The sequence below is a fragment of the Gopherus flavomarginatus genome, chromosome 3 (assembly GCF_025201925.1).
Source record: "Gopherus flavomarginatus isolate rGopFla2 chromosome 3, rGopFla2.mat.asm, whole genome shotgun sequence".
In the NCBI taxonomy this organism is placed as follows: Eukaryota; Metazoa; Chordata; order Testudines; family Testudinidae; genus Gopherus; species Gopherus flavomarginatus.
In genome coordinates, this window is record NC_066619.1 from 177,452,086 (window position 1) to 177,478,052 (window position 25,967).

Genomic DNA, 25,967 nt, shown 5'->3' on the forward strand with positions numbered 1-25,967 from the left:
GCCATTGGCCGTAGGGAGCGGCCATTAGATTACGCCAGATCCCTGACAAGAGAGATTGGACTCGGAGGGTGGTTGGACACGGTGGCTGGAGTGTAGAACTGCTGATCATGGACCCCCGGAAGAGGGTCCAGATGGACTAAAGGACACTGCCGGAGGGCAGTGGCCTTGAAGAGGATGCCACCAAGCAGGGAGCAACGTGGGTGCAGAGACAGCAACGGAGGGCAGAATGGCAGATGGGACACCACCAGGAGGGGGCGCTCTACTGGACAGAGCTAATTCCCAGAGTCACCAGCAGGAGGTGCCAGCTGGTGAGTCCCAACCTGTTACAGGCAGGTAAGCTTTGGTAGCAGTTTTCCCCTCTGTGTCCACTACTGCTCTGTGAAATAACAGTTATGTAACACTTCTGCCCCTCTGAGTTGGCAGCAACAAGGGCCGGGTTCAGTATCCAAGGGTTCCGTTTCAATAACACCATGCATAACTGGCTCGAGCCCCCACCCAATGACCTGGGACATTTACATACCACCCTCCCCGGGTGCCTCTAGGAGGCAATACTTCCCCTCCCACAAGCACGGAGTCTGTGTAGCAAAATCCTTTTAATAAAGGAGGGAAACAATGCGGCATCCCATTGGAGAAACACCACAAACAGGATTATAAAACAAACCATAAGCAAAAAACCCACCTCCAAGTACATTTGGCAATGTCCTTTCGCCCTTAGGGTCTTAAGTCCAATCACCCCAAAGTCCAACAACCCAAAAGTCTCTGGTCAGTGGCACCCCAGAGTCCAAAAGTTTACCTGCAGAGTTTTACCCCCCTCAACCTGGGTGGACATGGGGGGGGCACACAGGGTGGTAAGGGGAACCTTACATGGGCCAAGGCCAACTGCTCCACCTCTCCATGGAGTTCTGCTGCAGCCCTCACCACAACTAGCTCCACTTCACCAGCTGTGCCACTCCTCTAGCCAGCCAACGAGCCATTCCAGCCATGCCCGTAAACAGCTCCGCTCCGCTCCACTCACTGTTCCATGGGCTGCTCCAACATGCTGCAAACTGCTCCACTCTGCCAGCCACTTAGCAATAGGTCTTCAGACTCCCCCACTAGTTAGCACAGCACTCAGTGCTCTCAGCTCAGTAATTCCAGCTCATAGTAGGGGAGCCCCAGTGCTGGTGCACCATTAGCCCAACATGAATTCAGCTCAGCAGCCTTTAGATAGACTCCTAATGGAATCAAAATTAGCTCTACTCTTTAACAGCTGAGAGAAAAGACTGTGCAATTGGTAGCAGTTTTCCCCTCTGTGTCCACTACTCCTCTGTGAAATAACAGTTCTGCCCCCTGAGTTGACGGCAACAAGGGCCGGGTTCAGTATCCAGGGGTTCCGTTTAAATAACACCATGCATAAATGGCTCGAGCCCCCACCCAGTGACCTGGGACACTTACTTACCACCCTCCCCGGGTGCCTCTAGGAGGCAATACTTCCCCTCTCACAAGCACGGAGTCTGTGTAGCAAGATCCTTTTAATAAAGGAGGGAAACAATGCGGCATCCCATTGGAGAAACACCACAAACAGGTACCATACCATCAGGTACACACACCAGTCCCCAATCTCTCTCAATTCACTGGGGGTTGGAACCCATGTCCCTTGTCTAGCAAGTGCCACTTAATTGAGGCTGAGTCATTTCTGTCATAAAGCAGTCTCATAGTTCCTCATTTACATAGTCAGGGTAACACCACTTTATTCTTCCTGCCCCAATAACAAAGAAATTGGGGATCCCAGAGCTGTCAAAACACCCATCCCAGCCTGCCCTGGGCTATGCTAGGTGAGCTGGGTGTGCCAATGCAAATACCTGAAATTCCTTTCCACACTCCCCATAATTCACCACCAGTTGTCAGGGTAGAGCTCATCCTGACTGCTCACAGTTACATTCTAATGGCAAATGTAATTAAAGACAATGATGAATAAAAATCCTATCACATGAAAAGACGGACTGGGCTCTTCTTTGCAGTGTTGCTGTAGCTGTGTTGATCTCAGGACATGAAAGAGACAAGGTGGGTTAGGTAATATCTTTTATTGGATCCATTTCTGTTGGTGGAAGGTACAAGCTTTTCAGCTACTCTGAATTCTTCTTCAGTCTGGGGAAGGAAGCAGAGGTTTTGGAAGTTGGTTTAAAAACCCCTACATCCCAGACTGGGGCAATGGGAACTTCTACAGCCTGTCCTAGGCTCTAAAAATCTTGGCTTCTGCCCTAGTTCTTTTAAAACCATAATCCATTTTTCTTTCAATGTGCTTGTTTGAGGAGGTGTTATTTTCTGATGGGCTAAAATGCAGGCACCTTACTTGAAACTGTCCCAGAGTGGAAGCCTACATATGATAAAACAGCAGTTCTCAACCAGGAGTCTTAGACTCACTGGGCATAGGGCAGAAAACTGAAGGCCCACCATGTGGGGCTGAAGCCTGGGGCCCCAAGACCCTCCACCCGTGGCTGAGGCCTGAACAACTTAGCTTTGCAGGGGCCTCCACCAGTTGCTCTGCTTGCTGCCCCTTAATGTCAGCCATGGCTTTTATATGTAGAGAAGTAGTTGTGGAGTATGTTAGATGGGCCTCAGAAAGAAAAAGGTTGAGTACCTTTGTGATAAATAACAAAAAAGCAGGTAGCATCTCTGATTGTGAAATTATATGTATGGCTACTGTAGCTTTCATACGCAGACCTGAGGCCAGTACTTGCTGTCAGGAATCCTGGTGCTAGCCATTACATAATCACTAGGTGAACAAGGCAGTGCATATTTAAATTGCAATCACAGGCTGCCCTGCGTTTATTCACAATAGAACTGTTGGTGTCACTAGGCATAACCCTAGGTAACTCTGGAGGGTGGTAGACCACAAGTGTCAATGAAGCCCTCCTGTTGTAGGCCTCAATGAACCAATGTTCCTCCATGTTAAACACTTTGTGTAACCTAGTGTAACCTAATGTACTAATAGCTGCAAAAATGTAAAGTCAGCAGTTAGTTTTCTGATTGTAACAGCCAGTTCCCTGCTGTAACACACTGAAGCTAAATTAAAGCAAGTTTCAAGGCCGCTTTTAGATACAGTACACGTCTCAGCAGCCAAGAGGGGGGAAGAGGGGGGAAGACAAAGGTGTGTGTGAGAAGAGAATGCTGCAGCCGGACAGAAGAGGGAGGGGAAACGGGGGATTGTTAGTCAACAAGAAAAGTTCTCATGGGATATAAAGGAACAAACTGCTTGTTTTAGCTGTGCTTGATTTGAGGCATCAGCCTCCCTGCACCGCTTTGAGAATTCACATAAACTTTGCTTGCTTCTCCACCCTGGTGTGTTCGTTGGCTCAACGCACTCTGGGCAACGAACCACTGTTGCTTCCCTTGGGCACCCTCTGTGCCTGCAACAGTTTTGGCGTCCCTGGGTGGGCTTCGAGGCTAAAATCAGCCTTGCCCAGGACCCTCCTGGCGGTCAACAGATCGCGGCAACGACCGACGCCCAGTGCACACCGCTGACTTCACCGGGGGCCTCGGTGGAGACGTGGTGTGAGCGACCCCAGAGGGCGCAACAGAGCAACGCACTCGAGTAGTGGAGAAGCAGTTGAGGGCGACGGTGAGGAACCGGTCCCTTGGATAAGGTAGGAACAGTCCAGTGGTCTGGATTTTTGTCTGTTAGGACCTGGGGACGCCCAGTGTCACCCTAGGATATGGGGCAGGGACAGAGTACAGGCAGGGCATGATGTACACCTTTAGAATGCATTCTAGCGAATTGGGAAGTGCTTGGATCAGATCCATTAACTAAAAGCAAACTAAAAAGTTCTGTATAGTAGACTGGCCTCAATATCAACTAGAGGACCAGAAAAGGTAGCCACCGGAAGGATCACTTAATTATAACACGATCCTCCAATTACTCCTGTTTTGTCAGTGAACGGGTAGCTTCTGAAGCTGTTTGTATGGAGAGCTCTTGTAAAAATCCCCCACTGTAGCTCCTGTTCTTCCCCCTGTCTGGCGGAGTGCAAGGATTCAAAAGCAGGTTAGGGATAGTGCAGGGACAAAGGAGGGACCTGTCTAAAAAGGGGAGACCCTATGTCCTAGTGCACTCTCTCCCTGTTGTAGCTAAAAAGCAAGATCAGATGCAGAATGGTACTGGGGGCCACTGTGAGTAACTGTTACCGGAAGACGCCCAGAGTACCCTGTGAAGCAAAAGCTCGTAACCAGGACTATTCTAACGCAAGCCTGGTAACTAGTGGATCTTTAGGAGGTCCGACCCATGGTGGGCTGACTCGGCCTGGCATCGTCCAGTGAGGAAGCTGCCTGGGTCTAGGAGTGTGTGTACCCGTCTTCCGTTACTCTTTCCTTTCTGTGTGGGCTACTGACAGTCTGATCATCTCATTGGATGCAATCAGAGTAAGCGGCGCCGTCTCCCAGAGACTAGCCGACGCTCTTTGCTGAAGGGAGGTGTAGGAGGGTCGTGGCCATCCTCGTTAGCCTCCCCTGTGTGAGTACCCTGTAGGGAAAAATCCTTAGTTTATGAGCCGCTAGCGTGGACAGGGCACCCTCCCTGTGTGTGTAAGTGGAAAATGGGCAGGGGGACAGTCTAAACATTCCACCTCACCCCCTAAAGGTACCCCAGCATATTACATGTACGTACATTTTGGTTCATCAACCTGCAGGTATTTAGAGAATTGGAATATTTACACGAGTGAAAATCCATCTAAACAATGCCCACTAGAAGGTACTTCAATCTAAATAAGATCATAAATCTAAGAGGAGCGTTTAATCACCAAAAAAGCCCTGACACAGCGTGAGCAAATTTGTCTATTGAGGAAAGGAACGGGTTAATTTGAAATTCAGCCTGGCCCAGGGATAAAAAGAAAGTTGCTCTGCGTTCAAGGTCAAGAATCAACGCAGATTATGCTAAGTACAAAGAAAAACTGCTTTCGGCCACAGCTGACTGTAAAAAAAAAAATAGACAAAGGCGAACCAAAGGCAATACAAGTTACAGAACTGAGATTACATTTGCAAAGCTTAACTGTCCAGTAAGATCCAACAGTGTGCCTTTGTGACCCCGAAGCCGGTGTGGCTTGGTGACACCGAAGAAACCACAGACAGCCGACCTGGACTGGAATCTCTGAAAGAGACACCGCAGGAGATTCCAGGGTGTAAGAGAACAGCCCTCCCAAGAGCGGAAGCATGTTAGAAATTCTGGACAAGCTGTACACAGGATAATCTCCCATCCACCTCTCCCCCTTCTCTGAACATTATACACAGAAGTGGCCAGTCTGGACGTACATGTGTGAGTATGAAAGGGGCTTGGGGCATTAATATTTTCCTGAGTGATGTGGGAGTGTTCCCAGCACTCTCCGTTGTTGTTTTATTATTTTATTAATGAAGCTTTAAAATTCAGTTATATGGTGTGTTTTCTTTATCTTCCCCCAACGATCCTGTAGTGTCAGTCTGATCACCCGACACGAGAGATAGATTGGTAACAGAAATTTGTCACAGTTTGGTAAGGAATTAAGAAGGGGGGAGCCCTGCAGAATGTACACCATCTATTTGTTTTACCCTTGTTATTTTATGTTTGCTTTGCTTGGTACTGTTGGTGTTATATACTGAGAACTGCATGAGTAAAAGTGAGCCCTAATAGGATAAGAAAACGCTATCTGGTTCTGGTTCTGTTCTGTTTAACCGGTTACCATTGTTTTTCTGCTCTCATTTGGGCATTTGTGGGCGGAACTGAACCTTTCGTTCGTAATTCCTCGGAGTGGAAGCCATGCGTGCGAGGAAGCTCTGAGGTTGAATTGAGATCCTTCTGTCCCGTCCGTCCCCTGTAGCGGTCAGTGTATACAAGTGGAAAAGTCTGGCTTAGACTGTAAGTTCCTCTGCTCTGTGTAATTCTCTTTTCTACTTAAGTGTCAGCAGACAGGTGGATGGGTCTCTGGATAAACCCTCTAAAGAGGTTTGGATTATATGTTAAGTAAATGGCCTTTGCCCAATGGGCCATGTGTTTTTGTCCAGGAAGGAGGACTCGGATAGTCCTGTAAGTAAGAATGTTTAAGGGAAAAGACCAGGAGGGGTGGGGGCTAGTTAAAAAGCCCACCCTCCTAGCTAAACTGGTAGTGGAACAAGTTGGTGCCCATGGAAGGGACGGTTCAGCAAGAAAAGCAGGATCGGGCCCAGGTGGGCAGGCAAAAGACAGAGAGGTTGGAAAACAGGTTGAAAAACTTTCAGGGTGTAGTGGAAGGAAGAAGTCAGTTAGTGTAAGCATGGGAATTTAAAATACCTAGGACTTACTTGGAATGGTGAGTTAAGTTGATAAAAGTGGCTGTTGGGAGACAAGCAAGTAATTTAAGGGAGAGTGAGAAGTTAACTCTGTAGTTGCTGAAGAAAACAGCAGTTAAACTTTGTAAAAATGCTAAAGAAGAAAGTTCTTGGTGTCTGTAAAATGTTTGTAAATAAATTCAGGCAAAGAAATTATTGGATTGCAATCATTTGGTTTGGCTATAAACAATTTAGTTAAATTAGCTGAAGAATGTATACAGTGTTATGTAATTGAAAACCTGGGCTGCCTATGAAACAAATACAAGAAAATATGGGGTAATTCTTCTGTTTTGCCTGAAGTCAACAAGGGTATTTGTATATTTCAAGCAATAATTGTCTGCCCAGAAGGGGTGGGTAGACCTCTGTTTCTTTGTCTTTCAGATAACCGGAGAAAACTGATGCCAGCTAAACAGCATTCAACGTACCATGCATTTACTAGCACAATAGGAATTATGTTTTGTGTTCTATGTTCTGTCCTGTGGTGTTTGTCTTGTGGCCGGAATTGTTGTGTTTAATATTTTCATAGAATAGTCTATTTTAAAATTAAATAAAAAGGTTTAAATTAAAATGCAGATACTTGTTTTATTCAACTTAAAATACAAAGTGTTTGGATAAATCAGGAGAATGTAATATACTAAAGTCTAATGCATTTCCTTAAGTAAAAAAAAGAAACTTCATTGGCCAAGTTGTTAATTGCAAAAATTGTTGTTAAAATGTGCATACCAACAGTCTTTGAAAGCAAAGACATAAAAAGTTAACCCACTCCCCATATTGTACATGGGATCTTTCTGGCTACCTCAAATTTCTAGCCAGAGGGCTGGGGATGGTGGAAAGCTATTGGACTAGAGGTTAAATTAAATGAACTCCTCAAAGTGGGTGTGCTTGTCCTGGCTTGTTGCTCCAAAGCTCTGTAATAAGGTTATTTTAGTAAAAGGGTGTGTGTGGCATATATTAAATAATAAAACTAATGTACTGTATAATGACAATGTTTATGTCTTCATTGTTGGAAAAAAGGTGTATAAGTAAAAAGTGGAAGTTTCCTTTGCAGGTTAAAAGAAGCCAAAAAGGAAAGAAGAACAAAAAACAGAATAAATTAACTGAAAAATAAAATAAAATAAAATAGCAAGCTCAGGCTATAGATAAAACACTAACGCCATTCAAGAACACTGCTCACAGTTAAGACTTGGCTAACAATCAGAAAAAGGAGGGCTTACATTTGCCCACGCAGCTATGAGATCTAAAAAACACTGCCAGGCCCTAATAAAATGTGTTAAGTTTCTTTTCTCACCGGTAAAAAAAGCGCTACCCAAAGACCCTAGCAGCCCTGCCACTCCTCGAAACCAGGAGACGGGATTGATGTAAAGGTCCACCAATGAAAGACTGCTCTAGCTCCACCCTGGAAAGGCCCTTATTAAGTCCTGCTACCTACCAACACCACTGTGGAGTGCCAAAGACTGACTGCTTGGACCCAAGATTCTCACTGCAAAAAAACCCCTTCACATCGGGAGAATTCTCCTACAGATGATTAGCCTATTTCGCCTTCTAGCTGCACTGTGCCTTCTGGACAGCAAGGAAAAAGTACAAGGTAAAGTGCTAGTAACCTCTCCCTTGTCCACTGACAGATTTATTGTTCCTTTAAATTTTTCTAGATAAAGCAAAACCATTACAGGGTAATGTGCTGGTAACCTCTCCCCTGTAAAATGCTGCACCACGACTGTTTCGGGAAAGAAGAAGGAACACTCTAAAATTGCCAAAGTCCAGAAATTCCTGACTAAAAAGGATCTTAAAAACTAACCCTGGTGAAAAAACAAAGAATTATACACTGGCGGGAGGACATTTGTGGGACCCATGTTTGGGAATGTGGTATTAATTGGATTTTGGGGTTTATTCTACAAGCTGTGCCCTGTGTTTTGAATAAATCCTTCAGTATGTATAGCTCTCTCTAATTGAATTTTAAATAACAAGTACCCAAAGAGTTTGTTCTGCTACTAGAAATTTTATCCGTATTAAAACCATTCCAGTGACTAATAATGTAGCCTATTAATGTTAATGCCTTTTACAAGTACCTAAAAATAGTTAAATAACAAATGTAATATAGTACTATAATATTGAATATAACTAAGGCTGGGAAGGCATTGCAGTGGGATCTAGTTTGTTTAGGAATTCGGGATTTCCTGAATGACCAGCTGATGGCCATTCGGAGTGATCTTGAGTACCAGACTTGGCCCACTGCCCTTATAGATGCATCAGGAATACCATCTGATCTGTGATCATGAAGACATACGTGGACACTTCCTGGGTGGAAGTGTGGCTTCCCAGGGTGCGGTGTGCGCCCTTAGAGGGAATAAATGCTGTACTTATGTCCCAGAAAGCACACAGAATGTTAACAAGCACATCCTGTCAGCCAAACAGGCTTTTGAACAGTGGAAGGCCCAGAAAAGAAAACCCACTATTTCTAATTCCCTCTGGGGCTGGTTACTCAACCTGGGAGAGCTAGGGGAAGGCATTGCTCGCCTTCTGCTCACTGGTGTGGTGTTGTGTATCATTACTCTTCTCTTGCTTGCTTGCTTGCTGTAAAGCACTCCAGCTCCCTAGAGCTATATCACGTTGGCCTTTAAATGTGAGAACACTCAGCCAAAAGTTTGTTGAGTATTCTCAAAGGAGGGAGTTGTTGGTGTCACTAGGCATAACCCTAGGTAATTCTGGAGGGTGGTAGACCACAAGTGTCAATGAAGCCCTCCTGTTGTAGGCCTCAATGAACCAATGTTCCTCCATGTTAAACACTTTGTGTAACCTAGTGTAACTTAATGTACTAATAGCTGCAAAAATGTAAAGTCAGCAGTTAGTTTTCTGATTGTAACAGCCAGTTCCCTGCTGTAACACACTGAAGCTAAATTAAAGCAAGTTTCAAGGCCGCTTTTAGATACAGTACACATGTCTCAGCAGCCAAGAGGGGGGAGGAGGGGGGAAGACAAAGGTGTGTGTAAGAAGAGAATGCTGCAGCCGGACAGAAGAGGGAGGGGAAACGGGGGATTGTTAGTCAGCAAGAAAAGTTCTCATGGGATATAAAGGAACAAACTGCTTGTTTTAGCTGTGCTCAATTAGAGGCATCAGCCTCCCTGCAGCGCTTTGAGATCTCACATAAACTTTGCTTGCTTCTCCACCCTGGTGTGTTTATCGGCTCAACGCACTCTGGGCCATGAACCACTGTTGCTTGCCTCGGGCACCCTGTGTCGGCAACAGAACTGTTAAGAAATTCTCATTTCCACATTTCACAAGGCTAAATATTCTGAAATTTGATGCTGCTTTTATTTATTTTTGTTTTGCTAATTAAACGTAAGGAAATGTGGTAATTTTGCAACCCCCTCGGCCCCCTTTCAACCCGGGAACAAATGCTGAGACTCACGTGGTGCCTTTTAGGGTCAGCGGCCCCGCAAAGCAAACGGGGAGCGCAGCTGCAGACTTTGACCGCTGCGTGGAAGAGCTGGATCTCTCCTCCCTCCAAAGGGCAGCGGCTGCCACGCGCTGGTTTGTCGGGGCCCCGCTCAGTTTCCCGGGTTGGCGGGACAGCGCGGCGGGCGCTGGCAGCCGGTGATCTGCGCCTGGGGCTGCTTTACTCTCGGCAAAGGGAAGCGGAGCCTGCCTGCCTGCAGGGAGCGGCCGGGCCGGGCCGGCTCTGCGCGCGCCCCATGGGCACCTCCGGCAAAGTAAGAGTAACGGCCTGATCGTCGGTATTTCAAAGAGCCTGCAGCGCTGCCACGGTGATTGTTCCGGGCGGGGCTGCAAACTGTTCCTGCCGCTGAGCCTGGCCCCGGGCTCGTAATGGGGGAGTCGCTGCAAGCACCGCGCTGAGCACCGTGCTACGGTCCCAAACGCCAGCGCCTTCCCTCTCCGCAGCTGGGCCAAACAGCTGCAGCTCTGGGCCAGCCTCCAGGCAGCTTTACTCACAGTAATTCTGTGGTTTGGGGCGGGGGGTGGGAGCTGAGTGCTCAGGGACTTTTATTTAGTCAGACACTCTGGTTACCTTCTCCAGACCTGACCTCTGTGAAGCCTGAAAGCAGCTTCCACCAGCAGGAGTTGGTCCAATAGAAGACATTTTCTCTCACATTAAAGGACTGGGTGGGAACTTGGGAAATCTAGCGCTGGCAAAGATTTCTTATAAAGAAACCACTTAATCTCTGCGTGTTGGGGCTAAGGTGGCTTTAAACCACTGTTACACCCTCACAATCCTGTGCTGCTTTGGGCACAGGTAGCACTTTCCAGAAACTCAGCAGTGTTGCAGCCCTGTCACGCGAGTGTTTGGAAAGGGGCCTTGGGATGGCAACCTTAGCTCCACGGTGCCTGCACTGAGATGTGAGGGTGTTAGGGACTCTGTGTGCCCCCTCACGCCCATACAAAATGTAAAAGGGTCTAAAGGCAGAGGTGAGGATCTTAACCCTAATTTCTAGATCATGTGAAAATGGAAACAAAGGATAGATGTGGATACGAGCAAACAAAACAGAAAGGTCCATAGGTATAAATATTTCTTTTGATGAGTGGTCTTTTTAGAAGAGTTCTGTTCATAGTGATTTGCTTTTATTCAGACACATTAAGTAATGTTACAGTGGTACTTCAGTCCCTAACTCCACCTATCCCCCAGAAATGTCTTGGAAGCCCGGGGTACAGGATTATTTTCTCTGTATCTGGTAGGAGTCTCCAAAAGTGGCAATGCTGAATTCATAAAGACTAATCCGATGAGGTGCTGAGTGCCCTAATGCTCAGTACTTCACAGGATTCAGGGTCTGATTTCTAGAATGGACATCAATAGGAGCCGTAGATACTCTATACCTCTGAAAATAAGGCTTTGAGCCTTCAAACTGTTGTTCTGGTGATACTTCCAGCCTTGCAGTGAAAGATATTAGATGAATAACTTTGCACCTGTTCATTGTGGCAAAGTATAGTCTACTTAAATACAGGATAAAGTATTTCCCCAGATAGGTTTCAGAGTGGTAGCTGTGTTAGTCTGTATCAGCAAAAAGAATGAGGAATACTTGTGGCACCATAGAGACTAACAAATTTATTTGGGCATAAGCTTTCATGGGCTAAAACCCATTTGATCAGATGCATGGAGTGGAAAATACAAAACTTTTGTAGTGATAATCAGGATGACCCATTTCAGACAGTTGACAAGAAGGTGTGAGTAACAGTAGGGAACAAATTAGCATGGAGAAATAGTTTTTAGTTTTTGTAATGACCCTTCCACTCCCCGTCTCCATTCGAGCCTAATTTGATGGTGTTCAGTTTGCAAATTAATTCCAGTTCTGCAGTTTCTCATTGGAGTCTGTTTCTGAAGGGTTTTTTTGTTCACAAACTGCCACTTTTAGGTCTGTAACTGAGTGTCCAGAGAGATTGAAGTGTTCTACCAGTTTTTGAATGTTATAATTCTTGAGGTCTGATTTGTGTCCATTTATTCTTTTGTGTAGAGACTGTCCGGTTTGGCCAATGTACATGGCAGAGACACATTGCTGGCACATGCTGGCACATCAGATTGGTAGATGTGCAGGTGAATGAGCCCCTGATGGTGTGGCTGATGTGATTAGGTCCTTGAATAGATATGTGGACAGAGTTGGCAACAGGGTTTGTTGCAAGGATAGGTTCCTGGGTTACTGTTTTTGTTGTGTGGTTGCTGGTGAGTATTTGCTTCAGGTTGGGGGCTGTCTATTAACGAGGACTGGCCTGTCTCTCAATGTCTGTGAGAGTGAGGGACAGGTTGTAGATCCTTGATGATGTGCTGGAGGGATTTCAGTTGGGGGCTGAAGGTGACAGCTAGTGGCATTCTGTTACTTTCTTTGTTGGGCCTGTCCTGTAGTAGGTGACTTTGGGGCATTCTTCTGGCTCTGTCAATCTGTTCCTTCACTTCTGCAGGTGGTTACTGTAATTTTAAGAACGCTTGATAGAGATTCTACAGGTGTGTGTCTGTCTGAGGGATTGGAGCAAATGCAGTTGTATCCTAGAGCTTGACTGTAGACAATGGATCGTGTGGCGTGTCCTGGATGAAAGCTGGAGACATGTGGGTAAGTATAGCAGTCTAGGTTTCCACTACAGGGTGGTGTTTATGTGACCATCACTTATTGGCACCGTAGTGTCCAGGAAGTGGCTCTCTTGTGTGGACTGGTCCAGGCTGAGGGTGGGATGGAAACTGTTGAAATCCTGGTGGATAGTGCAAGCAGAGTAGAGGCATTAGGAGATGAAGCCTTGTTCTAAGTCAGCCATAAAAATGGTGCAAGCAGAGTAGAGGCATTAGGAGATGAAGCCTTGTTCTAAGTCAGCCATAAAAATGTTGGCATACTGTGGGGCCATGTGGGTATCCATACCAGTGCCGCTGCCTTGAAGGTGTATACATTGTCCCCAAATGTGAAATAGTTGTGGTTGAGGGCAAAGGGAGTGGATGGGTCATTACAGAAACTATTTCCCTCCATGCTAATTTTTCCCCCTACTGTTACTCACACCTTCTTGTCAACTGTTTGAAATGGGCCGTGGTGATTATCACCACAAGTTTTTTTCTCCTGCTGATAATAGCTCACCTTAATTGATTTGTCTTGTTAGAGTTGGTATGGCAACCCCCATCTTTTTATGTTCTCTGTATATATATTTTTTATATATACACACAGCTATCTTCCTACTGTATTTTCCACTTGTAAGGGTCCGGTGCTGGGGCTCGTCCCTTACAGGCGCAGCGGGGAGCCAGGGCGCCTCGCTACACAGCAGCAATCTGTCCAGGGCACAGACCCTTCAGCGGGGCTGAGCAAACAAAGTCTCTAAGCAAGTCAAGAGTCCTGGCCCTTCAACAGGGGCTGGGCAAATACAGAGTTAAACTCCCCTCTAGGCCAGGGGGAGTCTGCCACCCTTCCGAGGGTGGGACGCTGGCCCTCCCACTCCACTGCATCCCAGCCCGGGGCCATGGCCGCGGCAAAGATTCGCTGCAGCCAGTGGGGATCCTAGCCAAAACACACTGACATTGGTTCGGGGTCCCCTGGAGTCAGACTGGGGTTGGCTACTCCCAGGCCACTTCCAACCTCCCCCTCTCTAGGTACCCGTCTCTCACCGTCTTCGTCTGGGGGGTCTCAGACCATGGGCTCCTCAGGATACGGGCCATACGCTGGGGCAGGCTGGGCCCAGCGGGGGCTCAAGTACCAGCATCTGTCCCCTCCAGCAGCCTGCACCTAACTGAGCACTGTGTCCCGCCTCTTAACTTCCAGGGGGCGGGGAAAGGCAGCGGTGGCTCCACCCACCTCGGCATCTATTCTGGCTCATCCTTTTCAGATGCTGTGGAGAGCCAGGGCGCCTCACTACACCACTCCATCTGATGAAGGGGGTTTATAGCCCACAAATGCTTATGCCTAAATAAATTTGTTAGTCTTTAAGGTGCCACAAGTACTCCTCGTTCTTTTTCGCAGATAATAGTAGTTCCAAAGGGACTCAAATGCATTGTAACTGCAGGAGAAAATGTTTAATTCTGGATTCCTAATAGTAGCTTTTCAATGTATTCAATCCGTGTATTTTTACATAACAGTTCCTACATAAATGTAATCTACTGTATTTTTCACAGGTTATAAAATGCAAGGCTGCCATTGCCTGGGAAGTGGGTAAACCACTCTCTATCGAGGAGGTAGAGGTTGCACCTCCGAAAGCCCATGAAGTCCGTGTTAAGGTACCCTACTTTTGGTTTTAGTTGTCTAAAACAAGATGCAAAAATGTGTTCCCTTCAAGTTCCTGATATTCAAATAACTAAGCTCAAAAATACTCATCCAGCTTCATAGTTGATTTGACACCTGGTACCTTTCCCCATTGTTTCAGTCATGTTATTGGACACAAGGGGTACATCTCTTCAGAGGCCTCAGCGAGCTTTGCAAACGTGACTGTTTCACAAGATGTGTTCTTTCATTTCCATACAGATAGTGGCTACAGGGATCTGTCGGACAGATGACCATGTTCTGAAAGGTTCTTTTCCAAATATAGATTACCCAGTTATTCCTGGCCACGAAGGAGCTGGGATTGTGGAGAGTATTGGAGAAGGAGTGACATGTGTGAAACCAGGTATGGAGGGCTTGCTCTTGCACCCATTGAAGTCAATGGTAAAACTTCAGTGGTGCAGGAGCAGACCATTACTGTGTGGATATGCGGTGAAGGCAGCCAGATGAATTTAAATGATTTTGGTGCTGACTCTAAATGGTTGCCTTCTCAAAATTCTTTGATCCAGTATTGGAACTGAATTTTTCAAAGCTTAGCCACAATTTAACTTTGTGAATAAATTCCTTGCACGATGCTTTTAAAGTACTAAAAGCAGTGCTTCTCCATCACCTACTGACAAAGACAAGATATTCTTCTCCCTCCCACCTTAGGAGAAAAAGTCATCCCTCTGTGTCTTCCCCAATGTGGGGAATGCAGCTCCTGTTTGAATCCTGACTCCAACTGTTGCCTGAAGACACAGTGAGTTTGTTTCAACTTGTGTTGCCTGAATCTCACCCTCAGTTTTTCTGACAATATTAATCATCATATATTACGTCTCTTAACAGCCTCCATGAATCCCAGAACCTCATGCCGGACAAGACCAGCAGATTCACCTGCAAAGGGAAAGCAATTCACCATTTCCTGTGGATCAGCACCTTCTCAGAATACACAGTTATGCCTGATTCTGCCATTGCAAGAATTGATGATGATGCTCCTCTGGATAAAGTCTGTCTGTTTGGCTGTGGATTTTCCACCGGTTATGGTGCTGCCATCAATAATGCCAAGGTTACCGCCCCCACCCCCCATGTTCCAGGACTACAATTCAATCTATGGGTAGATTCTTACAGAGTCCCCTGTTTTGTTGTTATGCAGGTTAAACCTGGTTCAACTTGTGCCATCTTCGGTTTGGGAGGAGTTGGCCTCTCTGTTGTTATTGGCTGTAAATCAGCCGGTGCTTCCCGGATCATTGGGATCGACATCAACAAAGATAAATTTACCAAGGCTAGAGAGTTAGGAGCCACTGAGTGCATCAACCCTCAGGACTTCAAGAAACCTGTTCAGGAGGTGCTGGTTGAGATGACTGGCCATGGTGTGGACTATTCCTTTGAAGTCATTGGCCACACAGATACTATGGTATGTAAATGCACACTGCAGTTGTTTCATAAGTTTCACTCCATGTGATGTTGTCTTTTTTTTTTTTTTTTAAACCAGGTAGCTGCCCTGGCATCCTGCCACATGAACTCTGGCACCTGTGTGATGGTTGGAACACCTCCTTCAGGATCACAGCTGTCCTTTGACCCTATGCTGCTGTTTACTGGACGTACCTGGAAAGGGAGTATTATTGGAGGTATGGAGATTCAATTCTGATTGCTCACTAAAAATCTGGAGTAAACAACTAGTGATTTCAGTACTCATCATATGTTTTTCCAGGTTGGAAGACTAAGGATTCTATCCCCAAACTAGTGTCTGGTTATATGGAGAAGAAATTTAATCCAGATGTGCTAATAACACACACTTTACCATTTGATAAAATCAATGAAGGATTTGAATTGTTACAGTCAGGAAAGAGGTGCGTGGGTTTTTTTAAACTTACATATATGCTATGATGCAGCTGAGCAAACATAACTATTGTCACTGCCTGCTTTTGTTTTATGTTTCAGCATTCCCAGCATCCTTCTCTATTAAGGTTCCACTTCTCAGACCAGTAACAGCAGGGGGAAAAATTAGCATGGGGGAAATAGTTTTTGTAATGACCCATCCACTCCCAGTCTTTGAGCCACAGTTTAGGAGAGCCTGCTTTACAGAAAGCATGTAGTGTAGAACCAGCAGCAGCTGGATTTCATTACCCTCTCTGGGAGGGAGATACACATTCCTGACATGAAAACAAGAGGCGTGCATCTCAGGGTTTCATAAGGGAGGTCTATAGTAATGACAAAACAATTCCTCTTAAAGGAAGCCACATATTCAAAATATGATATGCATAAGGGCTGATTGGAAAGGGAATGACTAAATGACCCCAGGGGGCTTTTCCATTTCTAAATTCTGGGATTATTGGTTGGGCTATAACAGAGGTTGAGGTAATCCTGAATCTTGAGAAATGTCCACAGTTACACACTGTTTGATGTCATTTAACCTGACTGTTTTTTTCTATTTCAGTATCCGCACTGTCCTGCTGTTTTAGGATCGGCCTGGGGGTTATCAACAGCATGACACATCTCATCCAAAAGCTCCTCCCTGTAATATTTATAGCTACTAATATATCCTACAAAGTATCCTCCATTGGTGATTTAAATCTTTTACCCTGTTGTCCCTTTCTGTGCTGAATCCTCGTTGTTTAATTAGTACAATTATAAGCATATGAATCCAGGAACAGGTAACTCCAGTGCAGCAGTTCTCCAAACTGTGGGTCAGTTCCCTCGCAATAGATGACATGTAACCAAGTCATAAATATTGCTCATTTTGCAGTTTCAGCTTTCATAACTCTGAAATCAAATGTATTCCTGCTTGTTTAAATTAACTGTTGAGCTGATCTGAGAGGAATGTAGTTTTTAATTACACCATTGTGGGAGAATTTTTACTCCCTTTTATAAAAAGGGAAAACAGACAGTGGAATATGGCTGCAGTCTAAGAGATTGTGCAGCTTGATGAGAGGAGAACTCAATATCAGTAATAATTATTGAGTCTATCAACATGAAATGTCCTTGAGAAACCACAACTCTCAGTTAATGATTTTTTGTGGGTGAGTTAATATATACACATATTGTGCACTTTGCTCAGAAAATGTAAAAGCTTTTCTCCACAATATTTGGGCTAGAAATGTACTTTAAAAATAAAAAAAATTAATGAAAGCTGTAATTTTCAAAGAGATTGTGACTTTCTAATAAATAGGCTCAACCACATTTTTAGTTTAAGTAACATGGAGAAACAGAAACATAACTGAGCAGCCATTTCAGACAAGAACCAGAATTGTTTAGACTGTTCTGTAAACAATTGTGGCATTCCAGCCATTCATCACAAATTGTCAGTGTTCCAAAAGATTATTTACAAGGGCTGCACAACAGCTTTCACAGCACTATTCAACTCTTGCTATTTTTTCTTGTGAGCTCACAATATTTAGTGTTTTTCTAAAATCCCCAGCACCTAGACTCAAGTGTTTACACAAGAACCTGAGCTTCAATTAGCTAGTGTGCTAAAAACAGCAGTTTAGCCATAGTGGTATGGGCACCAGCATAGTTTGACCAAACCCCTCCCCCCCCCAAACAGTTAGGATCACAAGTATCACATACATAGCTGAAGGTGGAGGCAAATTTCATCCTTCCCCCTACAGAAATATTAGGGTTGTCTATATGGGGGTGATCAGGGCCAATGAGATTATTTAATTTAAATTGACTTTTCCTCTCATGGATCAGTCACTGGTTACTGTGTTCAGATCTGGTCACCCCATCCCAAAAGAGAGACATTGGAAATGGAAAAGGTACATACAGCACTGGTTGTACTCCACATGTATGAGAGGAATAAAGAGAACAGCACTGGAGTGCTAGTGTTAATCTTATGCTGTAACTGACCTCCAGAATATTCCCATAACACTTTTCCATACTCAAACTCCCAGAGCTGTACAGCTGCAACTGTAGCCAAACCCACAGTCTGTATCTACAGTAAGTAGAGTGTGTGTGTATATAAATATACACCAACTCTAAAAAAATCTGTTACTGGCAGAGGGGCAATGCTGGCACATATCACATTGGTAGATGTGTTGGTGAATGAGCCCCTGATGGCATGGCTGATGGGATTATGTCCTTTGGGCCTGTCTTGTTTTGTAGTAGGTGACTTCTGGGACTGCTTGTGCGGATTGGTCTACGCTGCTATGGGCCATGTGGGTACCCACAAGTCTCAATATAAATGGCCATACTCCAGCCACGTTGGGTGCACTGAGTCTGCCTAACCTGTGAAAGAAAGGTAAAGTGCACTCATCTCAATTAAATTGGTGGGGGAAAATTCCTTCCCCACGCTGGAAGTTAAAGAGAAATCATAAAAGCAGAATCACAATTTGTAACAATGTATGATTAATAGGTGCCAGAGCAAGACATGGCAAAATTATATGGCTGTAGAACTTTAACGAAGCAATTTCCAACACTGTGACCATCATAGAATATAAGGGTTGGCAGCAATCACTGACCAGTCACTACTGATTCCCCCAGGTTGCAGCCAATCTGTAGTAAGAGAACAGCTGATCAGTTTGTAAAGCAAAGCACTGAATCAATAAGCGGGGACGCGGCAAACCACACCCGTGAGGCGGGGCGGGGTACCGGCATCTCGGCGCCGTGAGGGAGGGAGGGAGGGGGGGGGAGCGGTACCGTCCCTTACTTTTAGCAAACGCCGGAGTCACGGAGCTCCGGGAGCTCTCGGCGCCCGGCAGCGCAGCGAGACACGCACCGCTCCGGCCTCTTCCTTGCTCTGGCTGCTGCAGCAGCCGCCGCTCCCTCGCGCCTGAGCCGCTTCCGGCTTTGTACCCCGCCCGCGGCTCCACATTGGGTGGGGAGGCGCCCAATGGGACGCTGTTCCCAAATGCGCATGCGCCAGCCAGAGCAGCTGGTGGCACCGGAGGCTGATTGATGGGTCCGGCTTAGCGCCGCCGCGGGAGCCGCTGGTTTGGGGAAGTCACATTCCACGACCTCGGCCTGCCTCAGGAGCCTCCTGCTGAGCTGCAGGCCCTGGGCCATTGGTTTGTGCCAGACAGCTGCTTATGGTGCCTCCCCCAGCTGGCTGAGACTGCATAGCCCAGGTTGCATTAAGCTAGCCACCCGCTCATAGAGCCAAGTAGTGCACAGACACAGAAAAAAGACACAATATGCCCCACCCCAAAAGGAGACAGAGATGACAAATAAGTACACACAAGCAGATGGGCACAAGGTCTAAGCCAGCAATAACCAACCCTCATTTCATTATTATTGAGCTCATACAAAGCATAGGGAAGGGAGAACCCAGACATCAACCTTCCCCTTGATGTGACACCACAAGGTGGAGAAGGGTACAGCACCCAGTGCAGGTTGCACAGAAGACAGTTACTTACTACTACCACCCCTGCCCTTAGCATGAGGAAGTCTTGCTGTGGAGCCACTCCCAAATCCCTGGCCTTCTTCCCCCCCCCCCCCCCCCAATTACACTGCACTCCCTGGACAGGAAGAGCCCTGGACACCCACTGCAGTGTCGAGCCTGTGCCACTGAACACTTTCCCAAATGAATACATACTGGCTTGTAAAATTGAACTCAGGATCAGCACCTGCTTTAACCATAGGCACTGAGATTACAGAAAATGAGAAAATTATTAACAAAGAACACAGTATAATAAGAATGTTGAAAACAAGTCATTATCTAAACAACCAAAATCATAGCACACTTTCTAGACACAAACTATCAGGTTAACCTCCTGGCTCAAGACATTTCTCTCATCCAAAGTCTGTTGCAGTGTTTTCAACCGACGCTGCCTATGACCCATGCTGTCCATTTGCTTGCCAAGTGCAGGATGAAGGGTTGTCTTCTGTGCCTTCTACATATACCTCTGATGTTCATTGTCTTTACTCCAAGGCAGGATAATCCCCCATGGCCTGTTTGCACCTGCACACTCCTTTTCTGTAGAGTTCACATCTTTTATTACATAAACTTTGTATGAAACAGGCATGCAGTCTCTTATTTTACAATGTTACATTCACATCCTAACAGAAACATATACCTTTCACAGTTTAAACACATTTTCAGTATATACACAGACAACTCCTTACATAGTATCTGTACAACATTTCACCACAATATTAATGACTAGTATGTCCCCAGCATTCATGTGAGACCTCATCTGAGATGCTTTGGGAGAACCAGCATGTTCATAACAGACTCAGGTTTCTGTATCCCCCCTTGCCAAGTGCTATTAACATTCATTTGTCACAGACACCAGATCAGTGGCAATGAGTCAATGCAGGGATTTGTGACTAGCCACTGAGCCCTTTGTTAACCCATCAAACAAGTAACCCCCCGGCCTCAGGAGGTGGATTGCAGAAGCCCTCGGATGGCTCTGTGTTGTAACCAAAATGCAGGCAGAACTGAATGCCCAGGCAATGCAAAGGAGGTAAGCTACATGTTGCAATAGTACCGCTTGGCCTGTGACATAAGCAGATAAGTCACTTGTCAAAAATCCAAATACATTTCTATTTTGCCCCAGTACAAACTATAGAGGCACCTTCTGGGGTTAGTACCTGGAATGCTAGTATCCAAAACAAGGAGAATGACTGGTATAGAACAAGTTACTCCATTCTGCACCAAAAGAGTAAAAATTCTGTACACGGTATTTTAAAATTCTGGAAATTTTATTTGTCAAATAAATGTGGAGGCTCCAGCCTGGCACTGGGAAGCACAGGCCACTGGCTTCATAGAGGTGGGAGATCACTGTGCAGCTCCCCCCCAGGACTCAGCGGTGAGGCTGCACCCAACCCTGACACAGCACAAGGACAGGGCCTGGCCCAGAAACAGCCCAGGGCTCTGCCCCTCTTAGCAAGGTGCACCAGCTGTGGGCAGGCAGGCACAGCAAGGCAGGATCTAAGTCTAGAGGGACTTAGTGTATAGAGATCCAGGTGCAAGTTGAGAGGGTTCTGGGTGGGGAAGTCTGGGTGCAGGCAGCTCAGTGGGGGATCTGGCTGCAGGGGGAGGACCTGGATCCACAGGGGCTTGTTGGAGGGTTTGGGTGCAACGATAATGGGACTCGGCAGGGTGGGGTGTCCAGGTGAACATGGTTGGGGCTCAGTGGAAGGGGGTGTGTGGGAGGATAGAGCTCAGAAGGGGTGGTCTGAGTGTGGGGGTCCAGATGCTGGGTAAGTGGGGCTCGTCAAGGGGGCTCTGGGTGCAGGGGGTTGAGGCTCGATGGGAGGGTCTGAATATGAGGAGGGTATGGATGCACAGGGTTGGGCAGATGGGGGAGTAGCTCCCTCTACAGTGATCCCTCCCCCTGCAGCTGAAGACCAATGGGTGCAGGAAGTGTGGGATGGGGGGATGTGCACACAGTGCTTCCTACAGCTGGGGAGAAATCTGGGGGTGGATCTGACAACCCCAGATGCCATGCAGGAGAAGAGGAAGTCTCATCCTCCCCAGCCCAGATGGGACTAACAGCTGAGCCCAGCACATGGTAGGAGCTACCAGCCAGGTCTTCCCCAGTCCTGCCTCCTGCCCCACAATGAGGTACCTCTCTGCTGGCCACCCTGGACAACAAAACATACTGCTGGGGAATGTTGCATGACCGCTCTTGTGGCTTCCTTATCAAAAAGTCATTTTTCTGTGGGGAAGCAAAGAAATTTGTGAGGGACAAATTCTGCACAATTCATCCAGGAGTAACAAGTGAAAGAATTTGAACCAACTGATGGGCTGGATTTTACTGACATGTGAAGAGTTTTATAACTTGTAAAATCATCCTAGAAATACAGGACCTCCCCTGCAATGTGGGATGCCTCACAATGCCTTGCTTCTGTGGCTTCCAAGCAGGGCCGCTCTTGAACAGCCAAACAACTTGCAGGTCACACCCTGAATGTCTGTGTATCGCCACGGCCCAGATCTGGCAATTCTGACCCCTGCTGACCATGCTCTGGCTTCCTGGCAGCCTCAATTACTACATGCACAGTGATCCCGACACACTCCTGGTCTTCCCTGCAGAAATGTCTGTTCCACACTGTCCAGATATATTTGATCCTTTGCTCTGTGAGGGCATTGAGCTACAGCACCTTAAATCGAGTTCCCCACACAATTCACAATGCTGGATGATTTGTGATTAAAGAACAAACAAGTTTATTTAACTACAAAGAGATTTTTTTTTAAGTACAAGTCATAGTCAGAAATGGTTACAAGACAAACATAAAACGCTTCCTAGTACTTAACTTAAACTAGACATGATTCAAGGTGAAATCATTACCACAGATTTTCATTAGCATTGCTGACCAAATTACAGGGCAGGATCTGCTCCCGAGGTCCAATGGCTGTTTTCTTTTGTCCGCTTAGGTGAGAGAGAGGTAGACAAGAAAAGATGACTTGGGATGTTTTTGCCCCTCTTTTATAGCTCAGTCACCCTTTGGAAACCATGTTCCTGAGCATGATCCCCTAGTTAAAAGCTCTTTTCAGCTGAGAGTAAGGAGACACAGAGTTTGGTAGGGGAGAGGTTTCATACTGTCGTTTGCTAAGATCAAATCTATGTGTTCCTGCCCTGCTTCCTTGCCAAAGAATGAGCACTTGATCAGGGCTGGATTAACTCTCCTGTGGGCTCGGGGCTATTAGATTTTGTGGATCCCCTGGAGGCTTGGGGTTAGGCAGTGGGCTCAGAGCTGGGGCAGGGGATTGGGGTGCAGGCTCCAGCCGGGAGGCACTTACCTCAGGCAGCTCCTGGAGTACCCAGCCAATGGGAGCTGGGGGCAGCACACAGATTCCCAGAACACCCCTCACCTAGGTGCCGCAGGGGCACATTGTTGAGCTGGTGCTCGCAGCTCCAGGCCCAAGGGGGGGTGTGGAGGCTCAGGGATTGGCGTCCAGCCCGCAGCACAGAGACTTGCCGCAGGCCACAGGAAAAGAAGCAGTGGGTCGCATCCGGCCAGCAGGGTCCCGGGGCTGCAGCCCCTAAAGCCCCTGCATTAGTCCAGCACTGCACTTGATAGGTGATGACACCTGCCTGGTGTATCAACTTGTCTTTTGTGTTTGAGAAACACGTTTGCCCACTCCCCAGACATGTCTGGTAAACACATAGTATTGATTTTGGCTTATGTTCATAACTTTACATATAATGTTGCTACATACATTTTACCACGATATTATTGACCAGCAAGTTTTACTTCTCACGTGGTACCCCAAGCAGGCGTATTTTGTACAAAGATTTTTACAATAGTGTGTCGGCTGTGAATACAGGGGTGTGTTCTGTCATGGTATCTTATTGAACTTTTCTTTCTGTACTATGCCATTGTTGACTTTTTGCAATAAACCTGACTGATATTGGTTATTTGAGCTCTTCTATATATTTCATTACAAACCAAAGCATAGCCAAGCACTCAATGCTATAATTTATCAACACTGCCCACCAGCCACATAGGCAGTTAATTACAGGCGGGTTCCTTCTTTAAAAAGCTCATCATGGATAGACCAGACCCTGGAACCTCTTAAAGAAGCCGGCCACCCTCGGACATTGGCCTTAATGGTACATTCACTGCTTAAATGGTTTCTCCTTTGCACTCCCTTGCCCTTAAATAAGGGCCACCCTCTCCTCTGGCATTTGATACCGCTTTGAATGGAAGGAGATATGCCCTTGGTCTCAGCATCTCTCTTCATGCAGAATTATTTCTGTGAATTAAAAAATGCCCCCAAAACAATGGAAAGACCAATGGGTTACAAACATGTTGTGACAATTCAGCAAAGGGCCCTGGGCCCTGAACAGCTCATGGAGAGACCTGGCCATACAGTGGTCAATGGTGCTCCGCTCAGACCCCAATAAAACCAGAATGACCCAAAGGGGAGAGAAAGGGTAGTGGGATATCAAGATCAAAATCCAGTCTGAAGTGGAGTTAGCAGGGTTACACAGAAGAAATCAAAAGCACAATCCAGCCCAGAGTCAAACAGCTGCTGGGCTTTCTGAGGGAGCGACCTCTCGCTGCACTCTTCAATGCTTTCTGCTCTAGTGACTCCAGCAATAATACCATCCAGGCGGGCTGTGCTCTTCTGGTGATGTGACTCCTACTCCCCTGGAACTGTAGGGTGCTGATCTGACAGCAGCAATGAGAAAGTGTTGAAGGTGGGGAAGGCAGCGACAGCCAGGAGCCAGCGCAGCTTGGCTGCTTGGAATCATTGTTGTGTGGGCTACAGTAGTGCTGACCAAAATCAGGGCTCACTTATGGCATGGGCATTATTAGCAGTATTAGGGTAGCACATAGAAGCCCAAAACCAAGGAGGAGACCCTATTTAATGAATGTATTATTTTTTTAACAAGCATCATCAGCATGGAATTCCTCTGGAATGGTGGCCAAAGAGTGAAGGGTTACATGAATTTGTAGCATATCTGGCACATAAATATCTTGTAATAGCAGCTACAAAAGTGCCATGTGAATGTCTGTTTTCACTTTCAGGTGACGTAAATAAGAAGCGGGCAGCATTATCTCCCATAAATGTAAACTTTTTTCTCTTAGCATTTGGCAGCACAAGAAGTAGGACTGAGTGGCGGTTAAGGTCAGGCTTGACAAAGCCCTGGCTGAGATGATTTAGTTGGGGATTAGTCCTGCTTTGAGCAGGAGGTTGGACTAGATGACCTCTTGAGGTCCCTTCCAACCATGATATTCTATGATTCTATATGCTCATTAGCAGCAGCCTTGGAGGCGAGGCAGGCCATTATGAAGTGCACATTAGCAGCAGCATTACAATAGCGCCCACAGGCTCCCCTTTTTATAGTGCCTGGGGGGAACCCCCTGTATGGGAGCACCTGTCCCAAAACAAAGTTCACATTATCCACGGACATGTGCAGAAATTTAACTTTGACCCCCTTTGTTGGGCACTGTGCCCCCCACCACATACCACTTTGGCAGAAGCATGCTCTTCCCTCCCTCTCTTCCCCCCGCCTCAGCTCCAGCAGGAGCTTGCTCTGCTCACCACCAGAGTTCAGTGTCTCCAACAACTACTGGGGAGGGGGGTTGCCTCTGCTTGTCCCTCCCTTTTGCATGCCCCAACATTACCATACCACCTGGGAGGTGCCCCAGTATGAAGTAGACATTATCAGCAGCATTACAGTAACAGCCTCCCCTTTTTATAGTGCACATTGTCAAAAGCATTATGGTAGTGCCAGGGGGCGGAGGAGAATTAGGAGGTACACATGATCAGCAACATTACGCTAACTCCTTTGGCCCCTGTGGTTTGCTGTTACTTGGGACTGTGCTGAACTATTTCCATCTGGCACAATCCAAGTTACTCATGGAGAACACACAGAGTCCTATCCCTCGAGGGAATCACACCACCTAGGCCCTTTCCTTGCTCTGAAACCCAAGCCTGCTTCTCCAGCCCACCCCATGCCCAAAGGAGCTGTTTCTCTGCTTCCCTCCAGGGGCCTGGCTTCCTTTACTGTCTGCTAACTTGCTGCTCAGAATACAGCCGATCCCTCAGCCTCTGCATCCACAACCGGTCCCAGAGACACCCCTCAGCTTCTGATCAGCTGTGCCATGTGTAATAAGATGAGGACCTGAAACAAACTCTTGTGTCAGAGGCCCAGTCTGAGGCCTGAGGCCAACCAGAGGCAGGCCTCACTCACAGAAGTTGGTGAGAAGAGGGTTGTTAGAAGCAGATGCATCCACACATATAAGTGCTAACAAGAGGAACTTGTGCCAAGATGACATCAGGACACTCCACAGATATAACAACAAACAAGCAGGTGCATCTTAAAGACAGGGTCAAAAGGACAGCATGATGGATAGATCTATCTGTTTGAAACAACATGATCAAAGGAGGAGACAGCAACCTAATGAGCCAAGGGGCTGTACTTCAATACATCAGTAGGGATGAGTAATCTGTCCTGTAACTGTATAAAAGTAGGTCCCAGAGTATGCATCTTTGTCTGGTCTAGGGGGCAGTGGAAAGTCCTGCCACTGACTGAGCTGGTCCATTGCCAGGGGGCA

At 46.6% G+C, this 25,967-nt stretch overlaps 2 protein-coding genes and 1 long non-coding RNA gene across 3 annotated transcripts in view; 2 read left to right on the top strand and 1 right to left on the bottom strand.

The window, feature by feature from the left end:
• The window catches only part of LOC127046850 (alcohol dehydrogenase 1-like), an 86,681-nt gene extending 70,189 nt beyond the window's left edge, over positions 1 to 16,492 (top strand). Inside the window, exon 9 of the mRNA XM_050944461.1 lies at positions 16,456 to 16,492. Within this exon, the coding sequence (XP_050800418.1) occupies positions 16,456 to 16,480 (25 nt within the window). The 3' untranslated portion in view covers positions 16,481 to 16,492. The remainder of the gene's footprint in view (positions 1 to 16,455) is intronic.
• On the top strand, positions 9,943 to 16,517 carry LOC127046868 (alcohol dehydrogenase 1-like). Its single transcript, XM_050944490.1, has 9 exons — positions 9,943 to 10,016; positions 13,898 to 13,999; positions 14,244 to 14,385; positions 14,691 to 14,778; positions 14,865 to 15,084; positions 15,172 to 15,432; positions 15,511 to 15,646; positions 15,730 to 15,868; positions 16,456 to 16,517. Exons 1-9 carry the CDS (start codon positions 9,999 to 10,001, stop codon positions 16,478 to 16,480), a joined length of 1,131 nt encoding a protein of 376 aa, XP_050800447.1. The 5' UTR covers positions 9,943 to 9,998; the 3' UTR covers positions 16,481 to 16,517.
• Positions 16,518 to 17,981: 1,464 nt separating this feature from the next.
• LOC127046875 (uncharacterized) lies at positions 17,982 to 18,685 on the bottom strand. The gene is made up of 3 exons (XR_007773239.1): positions 18,664 to 18,685; positions 18,229 to 18,509; positions 17,982 to 18,153 (listed from the first exon to the last, which is right to left on the bottom strand). It is a non-coding gene; the product is annotated as an uncharacterized LOC127046875 (long non-coding RNA).
• Positions 18,686 to 25,967: the final 7,282 nt, after the last annotated feature.